Here is a 20990-nt window from a genome sequence, read left to right on the forward strand (position 1 = left end):
TATAGATGCACAATTGAATTGTTAATTTTTACTTTTAAAACAAAACTATCAATTTCTATATTTTTTGGTGTCGATAAACAGCCGGCAGATGGTGGAAGCAGAAGAAAGGAGGACAGGAGGTTGTCCGAATGACTTTCATGTTAAATATTCTAGAACAGTTTTATAACTTGATATTTAATTAGGCCAACACTAAAGGTTTACCGAGCATGCTTCATTATAGTTAGTTGTGGTTGCTTCAGCTTTGGTGGTGGTTGCTTCAGCTTCAGCTTTGGTGGTGGTTGCTTCAGCTTTGGTGGTGGTTGCTTCAGCTTTGGTGGTGGTTGCTCCAGCTTTGGTGGTGGTTGCTCCAGCTTTGGTGGTGGTTGCTCCAGCTTTGGTGGTGGTTGCTCCAGCTTTGGTGGTGGTGGTTGCTCCAGCTTTGGTGGTGGTTGCTCCAGCTTTGGTGGTGGTTGCTCCAGCTTTGGTGGTGGTTGCTCCAACCTTGGTGGTGGTTGCTCCAGCTTTGGTGGTGGTTGCTCCAGCTTTGGTGGTGGTTGCTCCAGCTTTGGTGGTTACGCCAGCTTTGGAGGTTTCGCCAGCTTTGGTGGCGGGGCAAGCTTGAAAAAGAAGGAAAGAAAAGCAAAGTAGTGATGAAGGGGAGAGGAGAGGATCAGGTATGTACAATGGATGATATATAGCTAGTATGACTTGCTTTTATTAATCATATTCAATTTGTTGCCAAAACAAGAGTCCACTAACATTTACAAGCTACAGTATCCGTGAATAAATGAGTTTTTTCCGCAGTTTCAATATGACAATTAATTTCTTTCACAGTCATTGTTGTCATCAAAACTTAATCATTATTTTCCTATCTATTGGAAGCATTGTTTGTAAAAGGTAATAAAACTGTCTCTACTAAAGGCAAAGTTAAGCTCTCTCTCTCTTTATACAGTAGAAAACCATTTTATTTTTCATGAATCGGTGGCATGTACTTTACTGTAGTAGGTCGAGATATTAATCATTTTTCTGATTAATATTCATTTTCCTCCTCCTGTGTGATTAAAGGCCATTTTCACCTCTTTGTTTCCCTCAGTTAGGTTAGTTAAGTTAGGATTTGTATCAACAACCCTTATTATCCAATAGCTGAACAAGTAGATAAAAAACAATATGGTTGATCTATAGACACGGAACATGCAGTAGGCCTACAATTTAACGCCGCCTCTTAATGACACATGTTATACATATTCCAAATTAAGAGATTGGAGGGGGCTGGGGTGGGGAAGAGGAGGAATGGACTGTAAGATGGGATTGACATGATATGGATTTAAAGCTCACATTGTCTGCAGTTAGAAAAAAAATTGTGCAAATAATTTATCACTTTTCATATACCTGTATATCAGTTTTTGACCGTCTTAGTTATTTTAAGATATTTAGAAGTGTTTACTTCTACCAGGGAGCTGCCATTTAGACTAAGGCCAACATCAACTTCAAGCAGTTGAACTAAAGAAATTTGAAAGGAAACAGTAATGCAGAGAAGCAATGCCATCATGTCCCTGTCTATGGTGATTATGACGTCACTAAAACGTCTCAAAATTCAGTCTATACTCTACATGTATGACATTTTCATTTCTTGACTGAATTTCTAAAGTATCTAAACATAGCTTGAGGATACTTGAAAGTAGCTGTTGGGTAATTTCAAAGATGTGTTAGAAATAGACAAATATTGACTATTTTCTATCCATATATAATCAGGCATTATCAGCTATATCACTTTAAGAAGTCCATTTCATTCAGACAGTTTGCAATTAGTCCCAATAGTTGACAACAGTAAAGTTTCTTAGCTCCTGTGTATATAGACTAGGATCGATACCCGTTTATATAAACACGTGGTAGTTTAAAGCTCACTTTGTTGGTCATTAATTTGGAAACCAATGTTCAGGCCTGCATGCGCCAGATTTCTAATATATATCTATTGCGTCATTTAAGTTATACAACAGGCCATGGAGCTATAAACAGATCTGTTTATTGCTCCATGAACAGACTAACGCATTTGTTTATTTCAGGCTGGTGATAGATAATGACATGCCGGCTAACAGAAAAGAGAAATACTGTATATACTTCAGTTTGTTAGATATCGTATCTTAATGTACTGTTGTTAACTCTAGATTTGGTTATAGCGGAGGCTAGGCCGTTGCAGCCTCTTGGGGCCAAAGTCAAGTTTTTCCGCCAAAACCAAACAGGTTAGTATTGGTATTAAACCTGCAGTCAGTAATCCAAAGTGGCCCCATGTACTTCTTTTAAAGCACATTGATTATTCATCTAGAAATGATGTTCCGTTCTTTAAGAGAGGAGAGGGCAGAGCAGGGGGAAAGGGTAGGGTAGGGGAGGGTAGGAGAGGAGAGGGTAGGAAAGGAGAGGAGAGGAAAGAGGAAAAGAGAGGAGAGGAGAGGAGAGGAGAGGAGAGGAGAGGAGAGGAGAGGAGAGGAGAGGAGAGGAGAGGAGAGGAGAGGAGAGGAGAGGAGAGGAGAGGAGAGGAGAGGAGAGGAGAGGAGAGGAGAGGAGAGGAGAGGAGAGGAGAGGAGAGGAGAGGAGAGGAGAGGAGAGGAGAGGAGAGGAGAGGAGAGGAGAGGAGAGGAGAGGAGAGGAGAGGAGAGGAGAGGAGAGGAGAGGAGAGGAGAGGAGAGGAGAGGAGAGGAGAGGAGAGGAGAGGAGAGGAGAGGAGAGGAGAGGAGAGGAGAGGAGAGGAGAGGAGAGGAGAGGAGAGGAGAGGAGAGGAGAGGAGAGGAGAGGAGAGGAGAGGAGAGGAGAGGAGAGGAGAGGAGAGGAGAGGAGAGGAGAGGAGAGGAGAGGAGAGGAGAGGAGAGGAGAGGAGGAGAGGAGGAGAGGAGGAGAGGAGGAGAGGAGGAGAGGAGGAGAGGAGGAGAGGAGGAGAGGAGGAGAGGAGGAGAGGAGGAGAGGAGGAGAGGAGGAGAGGAGGAGAGGAGGAGAGGAGGAGAGGAGGAGAGGAGGAGAGGAGGAGAGGAGGAGAGGAGGAGAGGAGGAGAGGAGGAGAGGAGGAGAGGAGGAGAGGAGGAGAGGAGGAGAGGAGGAGAGGAGGAGAGGAGGAGAGGAGGAGAGGAGGAGAGGAGGAGGAGGAGAGGAGGAGAGGAGAGGAGAGGAGAGGAGGAGGAGAGGAGAGGAGAGGAGAGGAGAGGAGAGGAGAGGAGAGGAGAGGAGAGGAGAGGAGAGGAGAGGAGAGGAGAGGAGAGGAGAGGAGAGGAGAGGAGAGGAGAGGAGAGGAGAGGAGAGGAGAGGAGAGGAGAGGAGAGGAGAGGAGAGGAGAGGAGAGGAGAGGAGAGGAGAGGAGAGGAGAGGAGAGGAGAGGAGAGGAGAGGAGAGGAGAGGAGAGGAGAGGAGAGGAGAGGAGAGGAGAGGAGAGGAGAGGAGAGGAGAGGAGAGGAGAGGAGAGGAGAGGAGAGGAGAGGAGAGGAGAGGAGAGGAGAGGAGAGGAGAGGAGAGGAGAGGAGAGGAGAGGAGAGGAGAGGAGAGGAGAGGAGAGGAGAGGAGAGGAGAGGAGAGGAGAGGAGAGGAGAGGAGAGGAGAGGAGAGGAGAGGAGAGGAGAGGAGAGGAGAGGAGAGGAGAGGAGAGGAGAGGAGAGGAGAGGAGAGGAGAGGAGAGGAGAGGAGAGGAGAGGAGAGGAGAGGAGAGGAGAGGAGAGGAGAGGAGAGGAGAGGAGAGGAGAGGAGAGGAGAGGAGAGGAGAGGAGAGGAGAGGAGAGGAGAGGAGAGGAGAGGAGAGGAGAGGAGAGGAGAGGAGAGGAGAGGAGAGGAGAGGAGGAGAGGAGGAGAGGAGGAGAGGAGGAGAGGAGGAGAGGAGGAGAGGAGGAGAGGAGGAGAGGAGGAGAGGAGGAGAGGAGGAGAGGAGGAGAGGAGGAGAGGAGGAGAGGAGGAGAGGAGGAGAGGAGGAGAGGAGGAGAGGAGGAGAGGAGGAGAGGAGGAGAGGAGGAGAGGAGGAGAGGAGGAGAGGAGGAGAGGAGGAGAGGAGGAGAGGAGAGGAAACATTTCCTCTCTGTTGGAAGCATTACTGTATGTGAAAAACGCAATCAAACTGTCTCTACTCAAGGCAACGCCAAGCTCCCCCCATTCCCTCCTCCTCCACCTCTCACCCTCTGCGTCTCTCTCTCTCTCGTTTTACAGTAGCAAACAATTTTATTTTTCATGAATCGGTAACATGTACTTTAGGTCAAGACTTTTGTGATTATTCATTTTCCTCTTCCTTTGTGATTAAAGGCCATTTTCACCTCTTTATTTCCCTCTAGGAGTCTCATACGATATTAAACAGTTTTTAATTAATATACTGTCGATTGTTCCCGTTTCATCTTCCAATTGTCTCAAACCTCCATGATTGCCAATAAATGAGGGGGGTGGGGGGGATGAAAACCTTTTCAGTTTTGCAATAAGCCCTGGGAGTAATATTAAATTCGATAAATGTATGGGATATTTACCGCAATCGTTTCATTTCAAAGACCTCAAATTAGAAACATTGGCAAACTGATATTAGAATCATACGCAATTTCATCTCATAAGTTAGGATCCGTATCAAACAACCCTTATTATTCAATAGTTGAACAAGATAAAAACAAAATGGTTGATACCAGTAGACACGGTACGTGCTGTAGGCCTACAATTAAACGACGCCTCTTAATCACACATGTTACACATATTCCAAATTAAGAGCTTGGAGGGGGCTGGGGTGGATTGGAAGTTGGGTTTGTTAGCATTGGGGTTTGGGTGGCGGTGACATCAAGATAGGTTTATGGTGGGTTTGGGGTGAATGTGGAGGTGGGGTGGGGCGAGGAGGGATGTACTGTAAGATTAGATTGGTATGATATGGTTTATTAAAGTTCACCTTGCCTGCAGTTAATTAATCATTTAATTTATCATTTTTCAAATATAAGGTTTTGACGGTCTTAGTTATTGTAACATATTTAGAAGTGTTTACTTCTACCAGGGAGCTGTCATTTAGATTAAGGCCTGCATCAAACTTCAAGCAGTTGAACTAAAGAATTTTGACCTCATAGTAGGATGTAGTTTGACACACTGATTCAAAAAAGCAACATGACAAGTCTGTAAGACCATCCTAACCACATGTAAGTTCATTAAAACCAAACCAAACCTTGACCACAGGAACGTCGCACAGGGGTCAACCCATGGACAATATTGATCAGAAGGTACCTTTGAGAATTGAAATCTGGCTACGAAAATTCAAATAACCAAAGAAACTAATACTGGTCACTGGAGGTCAACCTGAGGTCAAAGATCACCCAGATGCAGGTCGACTATTGGATAACAAAAGCGTAACTCCCAACCTTGATGGACATTTTATTCTCAAGTAATTGCAAAAATACTAGTTTTTGACCCCTGATTGACCTTTGTTGACCTTGGATCACATGACCGTTATGTTTTGAAACGATCCCTTACCCCATTCACAACTACTCCCAAAATATCAACCATGTCGGACCCTGTCAATGGGAGTTATTGCTTGTTTTAATATTTTAGTTTTTGGCCTCTAACTGACCTTTGGTGACCTTCACAGGCACCAAAAACAATAGGGTTCATCTACTCGATGTGGTACTCATATACATCAAATATTAGATTGGTCCAAGCTTCCCTACTTGAGATATCGTGTTTACAAGCGAGGCGTCACACACACACACACACATGTACGTTTTTTTTACATTCAGACCGAGGACCCCATTGTATTTTCCATTGTTCAAATCCACGTACCCTAACCTTAACAATACCCAATACAATAGAATTCTTCCGAGGACATGGTGAATCTTTAGAAATCACAACCGACGACCTGGAATTCTTTTGTTCAAGTCCTCGGTCAGAATACAAAACAAACGCACGCATACACGCATACACATACTCTCCGCCTGTATAATGCATCTAGGTTACGATTATCATCGAAACCAAATATGAAAAGAAAGTAAGGAAAGAAGAGAGAGAGAAACCAGAATGCAAAATGCATTGAGGTTTCGATGACTTCATTATACTAAACTTCTGCTTGTTCACCAGAGGTAGCTCTTATAATGTAAATGTCCTTTGATGGGCAATTACACCATGGCATGATAAAACACAGGTCAGTCTACTGTACGTGGCAATACATACCTCCACCGAAAACAATATGAGACTTTTACTCAATGTGACGCGTCGACACACCAAGTATGAGGAGTATCCATGATTCCTAACTTATATAATATAAATAATAATGATAATAATCAGCAGTTATTTTTACGCCGCTTTAGCGACCACAATTGATGGATTACAACATACATGTCGGTGGCTTCCAATTTAACAATTTAACTCAAATTTGGAATCTTTTCAATTTAGAAAGTCATTCCGATGGGAAAACCGTAGATTGCTCTTGGATGAAACACCCACCTTACTATGAACCGACCGGAATCGAACCCCAAACCTCCCGATTGCTTTGCCGCATCGCTTCAAATGCCACTGCCTTTATCCACTCGGCCAATGCACCGGTACAACTTAAGATATCATTTTTAATGGTTTCAGAGTTTGACCTCTGGTGACCTTTGAACTACAGGATTCAACAGTACTCAATATGGCAAGTCTATATACCATGTATGAAAAATATTCATTATTTCTACCATGATATACCTCATTTAAAACGATTGATATATGGTGAGTTTGGATAACCTTTGACCTCCACCAAAAACACTTAAGTTCTTTCATTCAATATAATGCACACACGCCAAGTATGAAAAGTATCCCTTCTCCCTAACTTAAGATATCATGTTTACAATATTTTCAATATATGATCTCTGGTGGCTCAGATGACCTTTGACCTCACAAAAAGCTATAGCTTCTTCTTCCAAATACGACACATCCACATGTTAAGTGCAAAATGTATCCATGCTTCTTATCTTGGGATATCATGTTTACGTTTTCAGCATTTGACCGAGCTGTTAACTTTAGATAACCTTTGCCCTCCACCAAAACAATAGGATTCTTCTACTTGCTTTAATGCATCCACATGCCAAGTATGAAAAATTCTCATGCTTCCCAACTTGAGATATCGTTTTTACAAGGTTTCCACAGTTTGACCTCTGGTGATCTCAGATGAACTTTGCCCTGCACCAAAAACAATAGAATTCTTCTATTTGCTTTAATGCATCCACATGCCAAGTATGAAAAGTTCCCATGCTTCCTAACTTGAGATATTGTCTTTACAAGGATTCCACAGTTTGACCTCTGGTGATCTTAGATGAACTTTAGCTTCCACCAATGCAATAGGGTTCTTCTACTCAATATGGGGCATCTACATGCCAAGTACAAAAAGTATCCATGATTCCTGTCCTGAAATATTGTGTTTACAAGCTGGGCACTACACACACACACATTCACCCAGTACAACCCCACCCATACACTCACAGACCATCATGACTGCATAGGTTTCTATTGTCATCAAAACCAAGACTTACCACTAAACGCTTGGCACGAAACGCTGAGAGTAAATATTGAATGTGTACGATATATTTACCTTCCATAAGTTTATGACATATTTACCAAATTCGTTCATTTGTTTCATGTCAAATTAGAAACGAAATCAAACAAAGGCAAGCTGTTTTTAGAATTCCATCTACTTTCATCTCATAAGTTAGAATTCACATTTTCAACCCTTCTATGATATGATAATTGAACAAGATAAAAAAACAAAATGGATGGTACAGTAGATATGGAACGTGCTGTAGGCCCTAGGATAAAAGCCTCCTCTTAATCACACATGTTCGAGGCTGGTGTTGGATTGGAAGTTGGGGTTTGGGTGAAGGTGACTATAAAGTCGGGATCGATTAGTTGAGGGTTTGGAGGTGGGTTTTGGTTTTGGAGGTGGGATGGGGAGTGGGGGAGAGGAATGTAAGATGGGAATGGGTATGATATGGGTTAGGAGCTCATCTGGAAAACAATTTAAATATATGCAGTTTTACCAAGTTCTGACTCTCTTATTGTAGTTATTCTAAGAAATATAGAAGTGCTTACTTCTGTAATAGGTAGCTGTCATTTATACTAAGGCCTGCATCAATTTCAAGTAGTTGCACTAAAGAAATTTGAAAGGAAACCTTCATGCAGAGAAGCAATACCATCATATACAGTATATCTCTGTCTATAGTGATTATGACGTCACTAAAATGTCTCAAACTGGTTTGGATATGAACAGGTATGCGCCAGATGTCAATCATCTTTTTCACCATTTATCTAAAGACTAACGTACTTGCTTCGTTTCAGGCTGGTGATACAGTAGATAATGGCTGGCTTAACGAAAAGATAAATATATACTTCAGACTGATAGATATCGTATCTCAATGTCTTGTTGCTAACTCTAGATGTGGTTAGTAGCGCAGGCTAGGCTGGTGCGGTACCCCGGGGCCAAGGTAAAGTAATATCGCTGAAACCAAACAAGTAACTATTGGTACTAAACCTGCAGACAGTACACCAAACTGGCCCTTTGTGTACATTGTATTAGTGCATATTGCTTATTCATCTAGATGTCCCATTCTTTTGTCTTCAATCGGGCCGACCAAAAATAGTATTAAGGCGATCAGCCCAGTAATGTAAGTAAAATGCCCCAATGTACTGTTTAAGGCCCCTCCGAATAATCAAAACGGGCCCTTCAATTGGAAGTCGGGCCCCACTATAAATTAGATGGATTTAATTGATAGTAAATATCTTGCAGGAATGTTATTATGTGTTACTCAGTCTGTTGTAATGTATGTTTTGCGTTCATTGCATATAATTAACACAAACCCACTTATAAGACCACCAATGTTATGAAAACATTTCTTCATTGGATACTTAAAGTTCTAGGTAAAATGTTAACACGCAGGGACAGTAGTAAGCTAGGGTTGCATAGCATAGCCTACTCACAAAGTGTTATTACAGTACATTGTTCTAAAGTTACTGTGTTTACTTTGACAAAAGCATTGGTATCTTATTAAAACTATTGGAGGACAAGTGTTAAGAAATCATCTGATTTTATTCATTTTAAGTACTGCTCAGAACAGTTTTCACCTGACACAAAACAATTCAAACGAAACACTGTACTTACAAGAGAACGCATGAGAGTGGCATACTGTATCCGGGTGAGTAGAGGTGCAAAATATTAATCATTGTCCACCCAATATCTAGAATAAATGTAATTAGATAATGTAGTGTCTTGAAAGTTGCCTCCTACTGTACCTTTCTAATTAATGGATTAAAGTAACCAACTGCTTCAAAGGCGAGCTTTCCATGGCTACATGACATTTTATTCAGCAGATTTTAGTGATACCTCCTTTCATAGTTTCAAAATGATATTTAGCTCTTTTGTCCCATCTTTATTGTTATCAAATGATGATCAATATTTTCATATCTATTTGAAGTATTGTTTGAACAACAACAACAAAAGATTGTCCCGATCAAAGGCAATGTCAAGCTCTCTCTCGCTCTCTCGTTATAGCAAACAATTTATGTTTCCGCGAATCGGTAACATGAACTTTAGGTCGAGACATCATTATTAACTTTTTCCATTCTTGTTTTTCCCTCCTGTGTAGTATAGGGCCATTTTCACCTCTTTATTTCCCTCATGGTTTCTCGTATTACTGTATATTAAAACGTTTCTAATCAATATTAAATGTTTCCATTTTCATCTATCAATTGTCTAAAATCTACATAAGACATTTATAATTGTAAATAAATTGGGGGGAAATGAGAGAAAGAAAGGAAACAAAAAGGAAAGCAAAGGAAACAAGGTAACCTGAAAGAGACTTTACTTTTCATATTGGCAATAAACGCTGATAGTAAACATTGAACTCGTGCAATTTTTTACCTTCCATAATATATTTCATTTTAAAGATCTCAAATCAGGAACGAAGGCAAACCATTATTATAATTATATACGTACTTTCATCTTATAAGATAGGATACATATCAACAACCATTATTATCCAAGAGTTGAACAAAACAAAATGATTGATAGATATTGATATTGGCCTTGCCTACGATAAACACCGTTCCTTCATGACGCATGTTATGCATACACCAAATTAGAGCTTGGAGTCCTGTGGTGGAGGCTGGGATTGGAAATTGGGTTGATTGACATTGGGGTTGGGAGAAGGTGACTATGAAGTCAGGATAGATTAGAGGAGGGCTTTGGATGAAGGCGGAGGTGGGGAGGGTGGGGTAGGGAGAGGAGTATGGGATGGAATGTAAGATTGGGTGGGTGTGATATGGGTATATGTTGAAGCTCATATTGCCTGCTGTTAGTGCAAATAATTTATCAAGTTTTGATACATGGTTTCTCTCAAGTTCTGTCCCTCTTAGGTTTTCTCAGATATTCAGAAGTGTTTAGTTCTACCAGGGAGTTGTCATCTAGACTATAAGGCTTGCAACAATTTCAAGTAGTTGTATTAAGGAAATTTGAAAGGAAACACTAATGCAGAGAGGCAATATCATCATTTCCCTGTTTATGGTGATTATGACGTCGCTAAAACGTCTCAAACGCCAGTCTACTTTACATAAATGATATTTTTCATTTTTGTTTTTATTACCTCATTTCCAAAGCAAGTAAACATAGCTTTTGGATACTTGAAAGTAGTTGTTAGTTACTAAAATATCCCCAATGTACTGCTTTAGGCCCCTCGGAATAATAAAAAACAGGCCCTTAGATCGAAAGTCAGGCCATCAATAAAACTAGATACATTGGTACATTTATGTATACAGATACATCTAGCAGGATCATCACATAAGAGCACCTCGGTTCAACGCCGTTTGTTTGTTTTTTTGCATTCAGCTTGGAAGAATTAAGAATTATAGTAGCACAATCTTCCATTTAGAATGACTTAAATAGATCTAAATTATAGTCTAAATATACCAAAGAATGAACCATTTGACTTCCAAGTTTTTCTTTTCTTTAGAACTGTCGACCCCGATCACCACCCCCGCCCCCCCCCCCTGCTACACGAGAGTAAGCTTCGATAAACCCACAACTGCATCCCTCCTTTATTAAATACTTCATGGCACTCCATGAATTTTTGAGTGTGCACAATCTTGCCTCTGCAGCTACTTATATGGACCTAAATTATAGTCTATGTATGACTCAGAATTCACCATTTGACATTTACAAAATCAAATTCTTGGAGAAGCTTCATTTATCCCAGGGCAGCTCCCGTTCTTCATAAAATCTTTGCCTCTGAAACTTCTACCAAAATTCCTTATCAAATTCAGTCGGGGGAAAGAGAGAGAGTTTGAATTTTTGCCCCCCCCCCCCACCATGGAAAACCTGTGCACGCTACTGATACGCTATGAATGTAAAATGTTGCAAAATGTCAAATTTTAGTCTGCCTTTGACAAACCTTGAAATAATAAAGTGCATTATTTTGTCTTTAAGATTGAATATCAAGAACAGGGAAGAGATATTAATACTTTATTGACAATTTGTTGGGACCAGAAAACGAAAACGTTTAGTTATTACGATGCCTAAACATATGCATAGTGTGGTAAGCCATACATGTTAATATACATGTATCTATCTATTGACTAATGCGGCAACATATAAAGAAAGGTATCAGGAATCAGTTATCATGTTGACAAAGCATCAACCATTTAATTTACTGGTAAGAATTTTACAGTAAGAAATTGTTATTTCAATTCCTAATAAGGACATTTTCTGTTACCAATTTGGAGCTTGAAAACTCCCTTCAAAATTTGTTATTATAGACTGAGAGATCTACATGACATTGGTTAAAGGCACAGTGAAATATTCTGACAACCTACAAGTCACCTGGTATAAATCACAAAACATATTGCCAATTTGAGACAAATTGAGGCAACCTTTGACCCCTTGAGCCAATTTTTCCACCATTTGAGATAACCTGTTGATACCCCCCCCCCCCCTTGAAGTAATACTACATATGAACTTTCCTTGAAATTTCCTGGATGACTTATAGAGCCCCAACTGAACTGGATCTGACCAAACTATGTTCACCAACATATATTTCATTTTGACGCGTTTTGAGCTATTGGCTGTCAAAGACGACCTCTTTTGTACATCAGATCAACTTTACAACCTCATAAATTAATATTGAGAAAGCTGCAACCCTGAGTTTGGTTAGTTGTCGGCACTTCATATTTACAAGTTAATTAAAAAACTCTCACATGGTTATGTTGGTAAAAAGAACTGGCATCAAAACCCCTCTTCATGCAGAATCGCAGCATGAAATAGCTGCACAACTTACAAATATATAACAGGAAATCATGTAATCAATATTGTGTATTGTTTGGACTGGACATAATAACCTCTAAAAGAATCAAGTACCCTGAAGCAATAGTTTAGGAGCAATTCATCACTAAAAATAGCACTTTTTTTGGGAAAAAAATAACCAAATTGAATAGTTTGGCATTTTTAAGTTGACCTAATTCCACATGATCATATCATTTAGTCTATAGGCTTCGGTAATAGAAATATTATACAAATAATGAATGGTTATGAGTGCAATAGTGCAAATATTTCATGAGTTGAAAGATGGAAGGTTCCATTCAACGAGGCGCAGCCGAGTTGAATGGAACAAATTACATTTTTCAAAGAATGAAATATTTGCACTATTGCACGAATGGAAACCATTCATTATTTGCTCTATACAACATATAATATTAAGATGAGTAAAATGCACTCATGCAACAGATTGTTTTAAACAGACAGGTTTCTCTGCTCTCTTACTATTAATAAAAGTGCGACCAAAAAAGTATAACCCATGATTCTATTTCATAGAGTGGAATAGAGCCGATTTTGCATGCAATCAACGAGCAAATTGACCAATCAAATGACCAGAATACAATAAGGTGTTGTATAAAGTAGGGCATTTAATTGTTGGAAATCAGACCTCACAAGAAAATGCCAAAATGCCACGGTGGCGACAAATTGCGGAATTTCAAAGTGTGATGATTCGGCAAATTTTGAAGCAATGCAACTGAAAGTTTCAGAATACGCTCATTTCATGGTGCTCTAATCATGCAATGATGGTGGTAATTTTTGGAGAGGGTCCAGCAACGGCCATCCGAGATTTGACAAGAAATGAAATTGGCGGAGACTGTCATACCTTTATACGTAAGAAATATCACTTTCCATGTTTATATTATAATTGATTATTGTAAAAGGTCAAAGATGATGAGGACAATGAGGTCAAACAGCTTGTCACACACTCCTGAACTGTAAGGACGATGGATTGTCTCAGCATGAGCTGTTATGCCTTTGTGAATAACATGTCACTGAATGTCAATATTAACTAAAAGGATTGCCTGTTTGTTGACAGGTTCACTTATATACCCAGTGGCGGAGCGTCCATACAGTCAGGGGGCGGATGCCCTCCCCCCCCCCCGCCCTGACGGACTCAAACGGACTGCTGGCGCCCTTTTCAGCTCTTTACGACTTTTTACTTATTCTAGATTATTGACTTTTTTATTATGCTCTCATCTACTTATTGACATTTGTCACATTTCGTTGGTGTAATTTGGCGATGACACCTATTTATTCTTCGTTTATCTGCAAATTAGCCAGGCCCGGAAAGGGTCATTTCCGGCGATCTAGGGAGTATCTTTACTCAAAAAATTTATGTACTGTACGCTACGCGCCAACCAGTGGTGACGCTCCGCTTAGATAGTGTCGAAAGCGCCCCTACAGACCATTCTCGCCCCTCCTGACCAATACCCCTAGCTCCGCCACTGTATATACCCTTTGGCTTTGTACATAATTTTATCAAGTTAACTTGTGTGCGATATGACAGGTTAAAAATAACAACTGATCTTTGAACGGTAAATTAAAGTACCAGGCTAGAGTCTTACAGATGTAATGTTAAATACATCTTTCGTATTGGCATCTGTAGCTTTAAAAAGCTGGTAGGACTTTTGTTATTCTCGATGAAAGATAGAGGTTGTTGGGGAGGAGGCTGGGGTAGAGGGGGGTGTTTCACACTTTACACTTTAACAATTAACAAAGAACAATATGTGTAAACTGGTACATATCGATGAAAAGGGGCAGCAGAGGGGAAGTGTGGCGAGTATTATATTTTAATCAGGAGTATTTTAACAATTATACAATCGCCCGTAGTGAAGACAATGAAACTGACTGTGTGCTCACCTTGTCCGTTGATAGTCACACCCACAAGCGATATGATCAGCAAATGAGAAAGCAACATCTTGCTTGAAGCTGGTTGCCCAAAAACAGTGCTTTCCTCTTCTTGAAAGTCCTGTCCAACACAGAAAAACAACGAGGAAAACAGCCGGTCACTTCCAAGATAATTGGGAATGAAATGACTCTATTCCTTATGGAGAAGATTATTCATATCAGGCTTAGACAATGATGTGAGAAACTAAAACATTAATATTCATGTTGATGTTCATTCCAATCACTGATTGGCTGAATACAAGCATTTATGTCATAACAGCTCAATCTTCTGTTCTGAAGATGCAGCAATGGTATACTGTACACTACAGCTCATTGTGTGATAAATCATGATATCAACATGAAAAGGTTGAATATGTGTATCTGCAGAAGCCTTCTTCAAATAGAAATGATAATTAAATCTCAAGGTTCAAGAAATTTACACTTCTTAACTTATGAAGATGAAAATAACAATTCTGAGTAAGAGACACACGTATTTGACAATATTCAACATAATAAGCTAAGTTAGATAAAACACATTAAATCAACGGTGTGAATGTATGGACTGGGGAAATATATGTTATGTTAAACCACTGTTCTCTCTGTTTTCTTTTTAGCCACAGCGGATGACTGTTGGTGGCCATGATTCTGATAATTTTATATGAAAATTTTCGTCATAAATTTATTACTGTATTTACATTACAATTCCTGTCTAGATCTTGCTTGATGGGATCACTACAATATACCCGGATATCTTTCAAGTATTAAATGCTCTGGAAATCCCACTCACTGAAAACAAAGAAAAAAAGAATTGTTTCTATTTATATTAACTGAAGCTGAAGGTACAGTAAATATCCTAAAACCGTCATTTGCTATCTGTTCCTTTTGGTCTCATGGGTAAGTAAAGGGAAATTAACAGCCAAGCTTATCAAAAAAAGGATTTACAGACTTATATAAATATGAACAAACTGAAGATGAAAGTGTCATACCCTAAAACCATCATTGATCATTTGTTCCTGTTTAACCTGTTTGGTCATATTCCTCACTCTGCCATTTAAGGAATCCACTAGAGTGGAGAGCCTCTCACTTTCAGAGTGCAGTTCACCTTTCTCCTTAGTTAGACTGGTCACTTTCAATTGAATCTCATCAAGAGCATTCTGAAATAACAAGATGTGAACAATAATGTAAGGGAAAAAACAAAAATTTACAGTTATTTCTTATGAGTTTCTCTTAAGCTTAGCCTAGTCTTGTAACTGAACATTGGAGTACTACAATGAGATTACTTAAAGAAACTAAAGATGAGTGAAGGCATAAAGAGCTTGAGGAGCAACACGAGACTGACTCTCTAGGTACTCAACATGCAAAATAAATATTAATTGAAAGAGTGAACAAATATAATGAAAATATACTATGTAAACTAAGTACTGCAGAATAGCATGTCCAATGGTAGCTCTCACCAGTAATGGGGATAACGTGAACAGTTACAACCTCCAGTATTATATTTTTCAGAAACTTTTTGCATTATTTATCATCATCATGGTAACAAGTTTGAAGACCATCAAAGAAGACCTTAAATTACTACTAACCATTTGTCATGTCATGGTACACATGCCCAAAGGGACATGCAGAGACCACCCCATGATGATCTAACTCCAGACATTCTGAACAGATGGTACAGACAACACTTGGCATGATTAAACAGCCAATCAGCAGCAATGCACTAGGATACCATCTCTGTGTGAAAAACAACACAATTAGAACAAATACAATTATGTATTTGTAGTAGCCAGACTTGTTGTGCATATACAAAGTTCTGGGTAGGGATATGAGTACCAGTTCAAAACCTTGAGGATGAGTACCACAACATTTTCTGAGTACCAGTGCAAAGTCAGAGTAATCCAAATTACTGTGATCATTTACAAGAACAGTTTCACACTGACATCTAAGCCTAAACTTCACAAAGTTCTAACTCTAAACTTAATTTCCAATGGGACCTTGGCCCAAAGAATCATGAGCAAGAAATCCAATTTAAAGTTGGTTAGAAACACATTGTAGCACACTCCAGAACAAGGTTTATATGTATATCTTCCCGATACACATCTTAGTAACTCGGAAATTTTGTCCTTTATACCATGGCATCACATACCTTAAAATAACTATGATTCCTGTAGAATTTCCAGTTCTTTGCTGACTCCCAAAAAATGTGACAAAAATCCCATTCAGCTAACTATTGCAATTATGAGGTCATTGCTGTAAATTTGGCCAATGTTATATGATTAATTTAATACAGTAAGTTTGCTATAGTAATCTCAATAAAGTTCTTTTAAAGGATAGCAGTAATGACAATCTCGCTGATGTTACTCAGTGGTTTAGTTCTATCCTTCAGCTATTTGATTTCATTGACGGTTTGACCAAATTGCACCGTAAGTAGAGAGAATTATATAGTACTTGAATTAAAGGTGCAAGTCAAACTCATTTTAAACTACAATCCAGTATTGTAATGTAATACATAAATAGCATTGACATTACACAAAAATATATCAAAATACAAAATAGATGTTTTCATTGTTTCACTGCACGGCAAATTTGGCCATTTCTGGTTTGAACTTTGCAGATTAAAAATTTTTATTGAAAAAGTGGCTACAAGTTGACTCAGAGAAATTACACTGTACAGGTATATCAGTGTAACTACATGTGTAGCACAGGGTTCCAGTTACTATCCAGTGCCATTCCAGCGCCATAGGTTTCGATCCTTCCCCCATAAAGGAAAGGCTCGAAACCCATGTTGGAGAGGTACATTTTAGGAATGGATTTTACACAGGAATTTATTTGTAAAACTTTTTGGATTCACGTCGAAGGATAGGTACACCGTCTTCAAATGTGATGGTTTGCTGGATAGACTGAATTGTAGTTAAGAATAAGTTGGGAATAGATGCACAGTCTTTTATGTACATGTTGATTGAATAGTTTTAAAATGTAAAGTTCAAAATAAAATAAAACTGTTGACACACTGCTTATCCACTAGAGAGCCTGTGTAATAGAATGTGTATACAGTAAGTAAGTTGGCCATTTAGCCTCTGAAGAAGATCCTGCTAGGGTCGAAACGTCAGGACAACTTACTTTTACACAAAATGTAAGTTCGTAAGAGTCGATACACTGTCTTCAAATGTATAATATAGGCTATGCCTAAAATTGGGCTAGTATACAGTAGTAACACTAACTTTCTGACTAACAGTAGCAGTACACTTGCCTCAGAGGAACAATCAATGTGTGATTTGTTCATACGCCTAGCTTACTGTAGCCTAGCCTTTGCCTGAGTTTGGACACTTGAGGAAAGTAAAACCATTATACCTCTTTCACTCCGGCAAAAGCCGTGTTAGACACGGTAATACAATTATTTTAATTTTAGCAAATGTTCTGCCGATTCTACCGTACTCTGGCTGACAGCAGCGTTATAACTTTTATGACAGGGCCCGGCCGATATATAGCGCGCTGACTCGTTTGGGTTGCAAAATTGAACAGGCCGCCGTAAACTTGGCGGGCGTATGGAACGCCATGTAAACTTTAATTCAATACACAGAGATATCTTCAATTTAATTCGAGATATGTGCAATTCATTTCAGGTATCTCAAATTAAATTGAAGATATCTCGCATTATTTCAGGTATCTCCAATTCAATTTGAGATATCAGACATTGCATTTTCGATATCTTTAATTTATTTAAACTATCTCAAATTGAGTTTAGATATCAAGAAATATATTAAAGGTATCAAAATAGAAACATTATTAAAGATATCTCGAATTGTATTCGAGATATCCAAAATTGAATTAGAGATATCAAGAATTCGAATTAGAGATATCCAAAATTGAATTAGAGATATCGGGAATACAAACTTGAATTAGAGATACTGGGGAAACAATTAGAGATATCCAAAATAGAATTAGAGATATCAAGAATTCGAATTAGAGATATCCAAACTTGAATATTCTTGATATTTCTAATTTCAATGAATTAGAGATATCTGGAAATGAATTAGAGATATCTCAACATGAATAAGAGATATCCAAAAATGTATTAGAGATATCTGTAATTGTTGAATAAATGTTAAAATGGCGTTCCATACGTACTTCTCTGACTAAAGGGGATCCCAATCGACATTAGCCTATACCTGCTGATCATCACATGGATTTTTTTGGGGGAGGGGGGTACGGGTGGTGATGAGCCCAGCTTCATTAAAACCCTTTTCGCCCCTGTTTGAAGGACCTTTGTAAAAACCCTTGCATTTCGACCGGTATTAGTTGGTGATTATCTGATGTACTTCTCTCATATTCCTACTTCACATCACAGCAATGAAACTAATCTCTTCTATATACTTGTGCTTTATATACCTTTAAAGGACAGCTCTAATATATACTACTGCACGGGGTCTATCTACGGTTCTGCTACTGCATAAGTTTAACGCCCTCTTTTTAGCAGACGTCTACATTTTGAAGCTACATGTTGTTGATATGTCACTTGTTGCAAACACGCACAGCTTTTGTGGCAAACACTTACTTTATAGACCGACCATGCATGCTGTTTGTAACACACTTTTGGCAAAACTATATATGTTTACTATACTAATATACTATGAATTTCATGAGATGCTCTATGCTTTTCTTTAAATACCTTTCATGGGTAGCAGTGTGCCATTGGTATATGTAACTCTCAGAGTTGTGACGAGTTCCTTTTAACACTGAGTCGATTCGTAACTAGGCATTTTATCCTGGCTAGAGAAGAGTATCTTTAATTGAAGCATTGTATTATTCCTCGGACAAAGCTTGTTATGAAATCTAGTGTTAGAGCCTAAAGATAAACAATTATTCGAAATAAAGAGAATAGACAAATCTCTTAGAGTTATGACTTTTTAAAGAAAGCAAGCCTGAAGTTGTAACCATATCAGATTTACTGTAGGAGATTTAGCAAGAGTTGCGTAGTATTCCTAATTGACTGGGGTGAGTGGGGTTGAACTACCACCCCCCCCCCCCTCTGAACCCTGCGCAAATATTTAAATGTAGTTATTAACACTAATAGTAGACGAATATATTATATGCATCTTATTAGTGAATTTAGCATAAATACCATTTTCGAAATGATGATACTTGGAAGTTGTCTCTATAGCTTTCTATGGCTTTGTGAACATGATACAATCAGGAGATGTGACGTCACAGCTGCACATCGAGAGGTTTGTCATTTCCCTTATGACGATACTAGATAGGAACAATCAAGGTATGTACTCAGTAATTAATGATTAATCTTTGCCCAGTAAAGATAACTTTTTTTTCGGGCGTCCTCAGAAAAAAAGCATCAAAAGTGTATCATTTAATAGCTTAAATTTGTTAAAATAAGTTAGTTTTCTATTGTTTGGAAATAATTGAGTCCACAATGGATTGACTCTAAGGACATCAAATAAAAGCACTTTTGAACTCTTTTGTTGGGTACTGCATTGTTTTTTGTTACAGAAGTAAGAAAATTCCTGCGAAATGTTGGTCGAAATTATATTACAAATATAAGGTTAAACAAATATCAAATGACCCATTGAGATATCCATGTTTGCTGATTAATTTTTCATATGAAACTGGTTAATATAATGTTACTTTAGAGATATACTCATTATGTTTTATAAAGGAATTTTATATGAATATTACTTTCTATCCTTCATTCTTGGGCTTTATTTTTATATGAATATATTTTTACAGTTTCTAATTACATTTGACAATTAATTTGTTGACTTAGTTATCAAATGAAGCAAATATTAAAAGCTGACCAGAGAATAGGTTATTTTGAAGAAAAATAATTTAAGATAGATGGCTGGCTGACTTGCTGAATGTATGGGTGAATAGTCAGAATATAACCCACAAAGACGCATTAAAATGATGTTATCTGTTCTAGCTTTTTATGTGTAGCACGTATAGATTCATCTGAAGACCTTAATGGAAGTTAAGGCAGGGTAGTGGTAGGGTGGGAAATCAGTGGGGGTAGGATGGGGGGGGTATGTATCAGTTGGAGAGCTGATGAAGTTGGACCTAGTACTGGGAAACAAATTGCTTCCCAAAGAAACAAGAAGGGTAAAAAAAACAGCAGATGGGTAAATGACATTCACGACATTTATTCAATAAATACACATAGTATATATATATATATATATATATATACATATATATATATACATATATATAAACACATATTTATACATATATATACATATATTTATATATATATATAACATATATACATATATATATACACATATGCATATATATATGCATATATTAATATATATATATATATATTACACACACACATATATATATGTATTTACTTGTATATATATATATATATATGTTTACTTGTATATATATATATATATATATATATATATATACATACATACATAAATGTTCAAACATCTATATATCTATTATTATATCTTGAGTAAATATTAACATTAAATTTCCAATTCCGTAACTGATGTGCGGTAAGTTAAATAATGTTAGTCAAGACATTTGAAATACAAACGATCATATGATTAACGTAATACTTACATCGATAAGACCATACCTACTATGCTACCCTTCCCCCCCCCCCAACCCCTCCCCTTCAAATCAATATTCTGTTTGAGGTTTCTAAATATAGTGCAAGACCTCATGCTACTTTAATTCACTATAAAATAAACTAAGAAGGGTTTGGTTGAATTCAATTTAATAAAAAATGACCCACTTTTGTTGGAGCTGTTATCTAATCCATTGCAATGTAAATCCATGAAGATCCCAA

General features: G+C 38.3%; 1 protein-coding gene across 3 annotated transcripts; it reads right to left on the reverse strand.

The window, feature by feature from the left end:
- Positions 1 to 174: 174 nt before the first annotated feature.
- On the reverse strand, positions 175 to 17702 carry LOC139976455 (uncharacterized). 3 transcript variants are annotated; one of them, XM_071985214.1, is made up of 5 exons: positions 17528 to 17702; positions 15763 to 15910; positions 15166 to 15333; positions 14153 to 14261; positions 175 to 596 (listed from the first exon to the last, which is right to left on the reverse strand). In XM_071985214.1, exons 2-5 carry the CDS (start codon positions 15763 to 15765, stop codon positions 190 to 192), a joined length of 687 nt encoding a protein of 228 aa, XP_071841315.1. In that variant the 5' UTR covers positions 15766 to 15910; positions 17528 to 17702; the 3' UTR covers positions 175 to 189. The 3 variants fall into 3 exon arrangements, with proteins under 3 accessions (XP_071841315.1, XP_071841317.1, XP_071841316.1); XM_071985216.1 differs by having other exon boundaries at positions 17612 to 17689; XM_071985215.1 differs by having other exon boundaries at positions 17427 to 17529.
- Positions 17703 to 20990: the final 3288 nt, after the last annotated feature.

The sequence above is a fragment of the Apostichopus japonicus genome, chromosome 11 (genome assembly GCF_037975245.1).
Source record: "Apostichopus japonicus isolate 1M-3 chromosome 11, ASM3797524v1, whole genome shotgun sequence".
Lineage (NCBI taxonomy): Eukaryota > Metazoa > Echinodermata > Holothuroidea > Aspidochirotida > Stichopodidae > Apostichopus > Apostichopus japonicus.

Bases quoted from the DNA above. Each gene is read 5' to 3' on its own strand.
- LOC139976455 (XM_071985214.1), bottom strand. The intron at 14,262-15,165 runs GTATGACACTTT...TGTGTTGGACAG, and splicing joins TGATCAATGATGGTTTTAGG to GACTTTCAAGAAGAGGAAAG. The intron at 597-14,152 runs GTGAGCACACAG...TTCTTTTTCAAG, and splicing joins TGTGACTATCAACGGACAAG to CTTGCCCCGCCACCAAAGCT.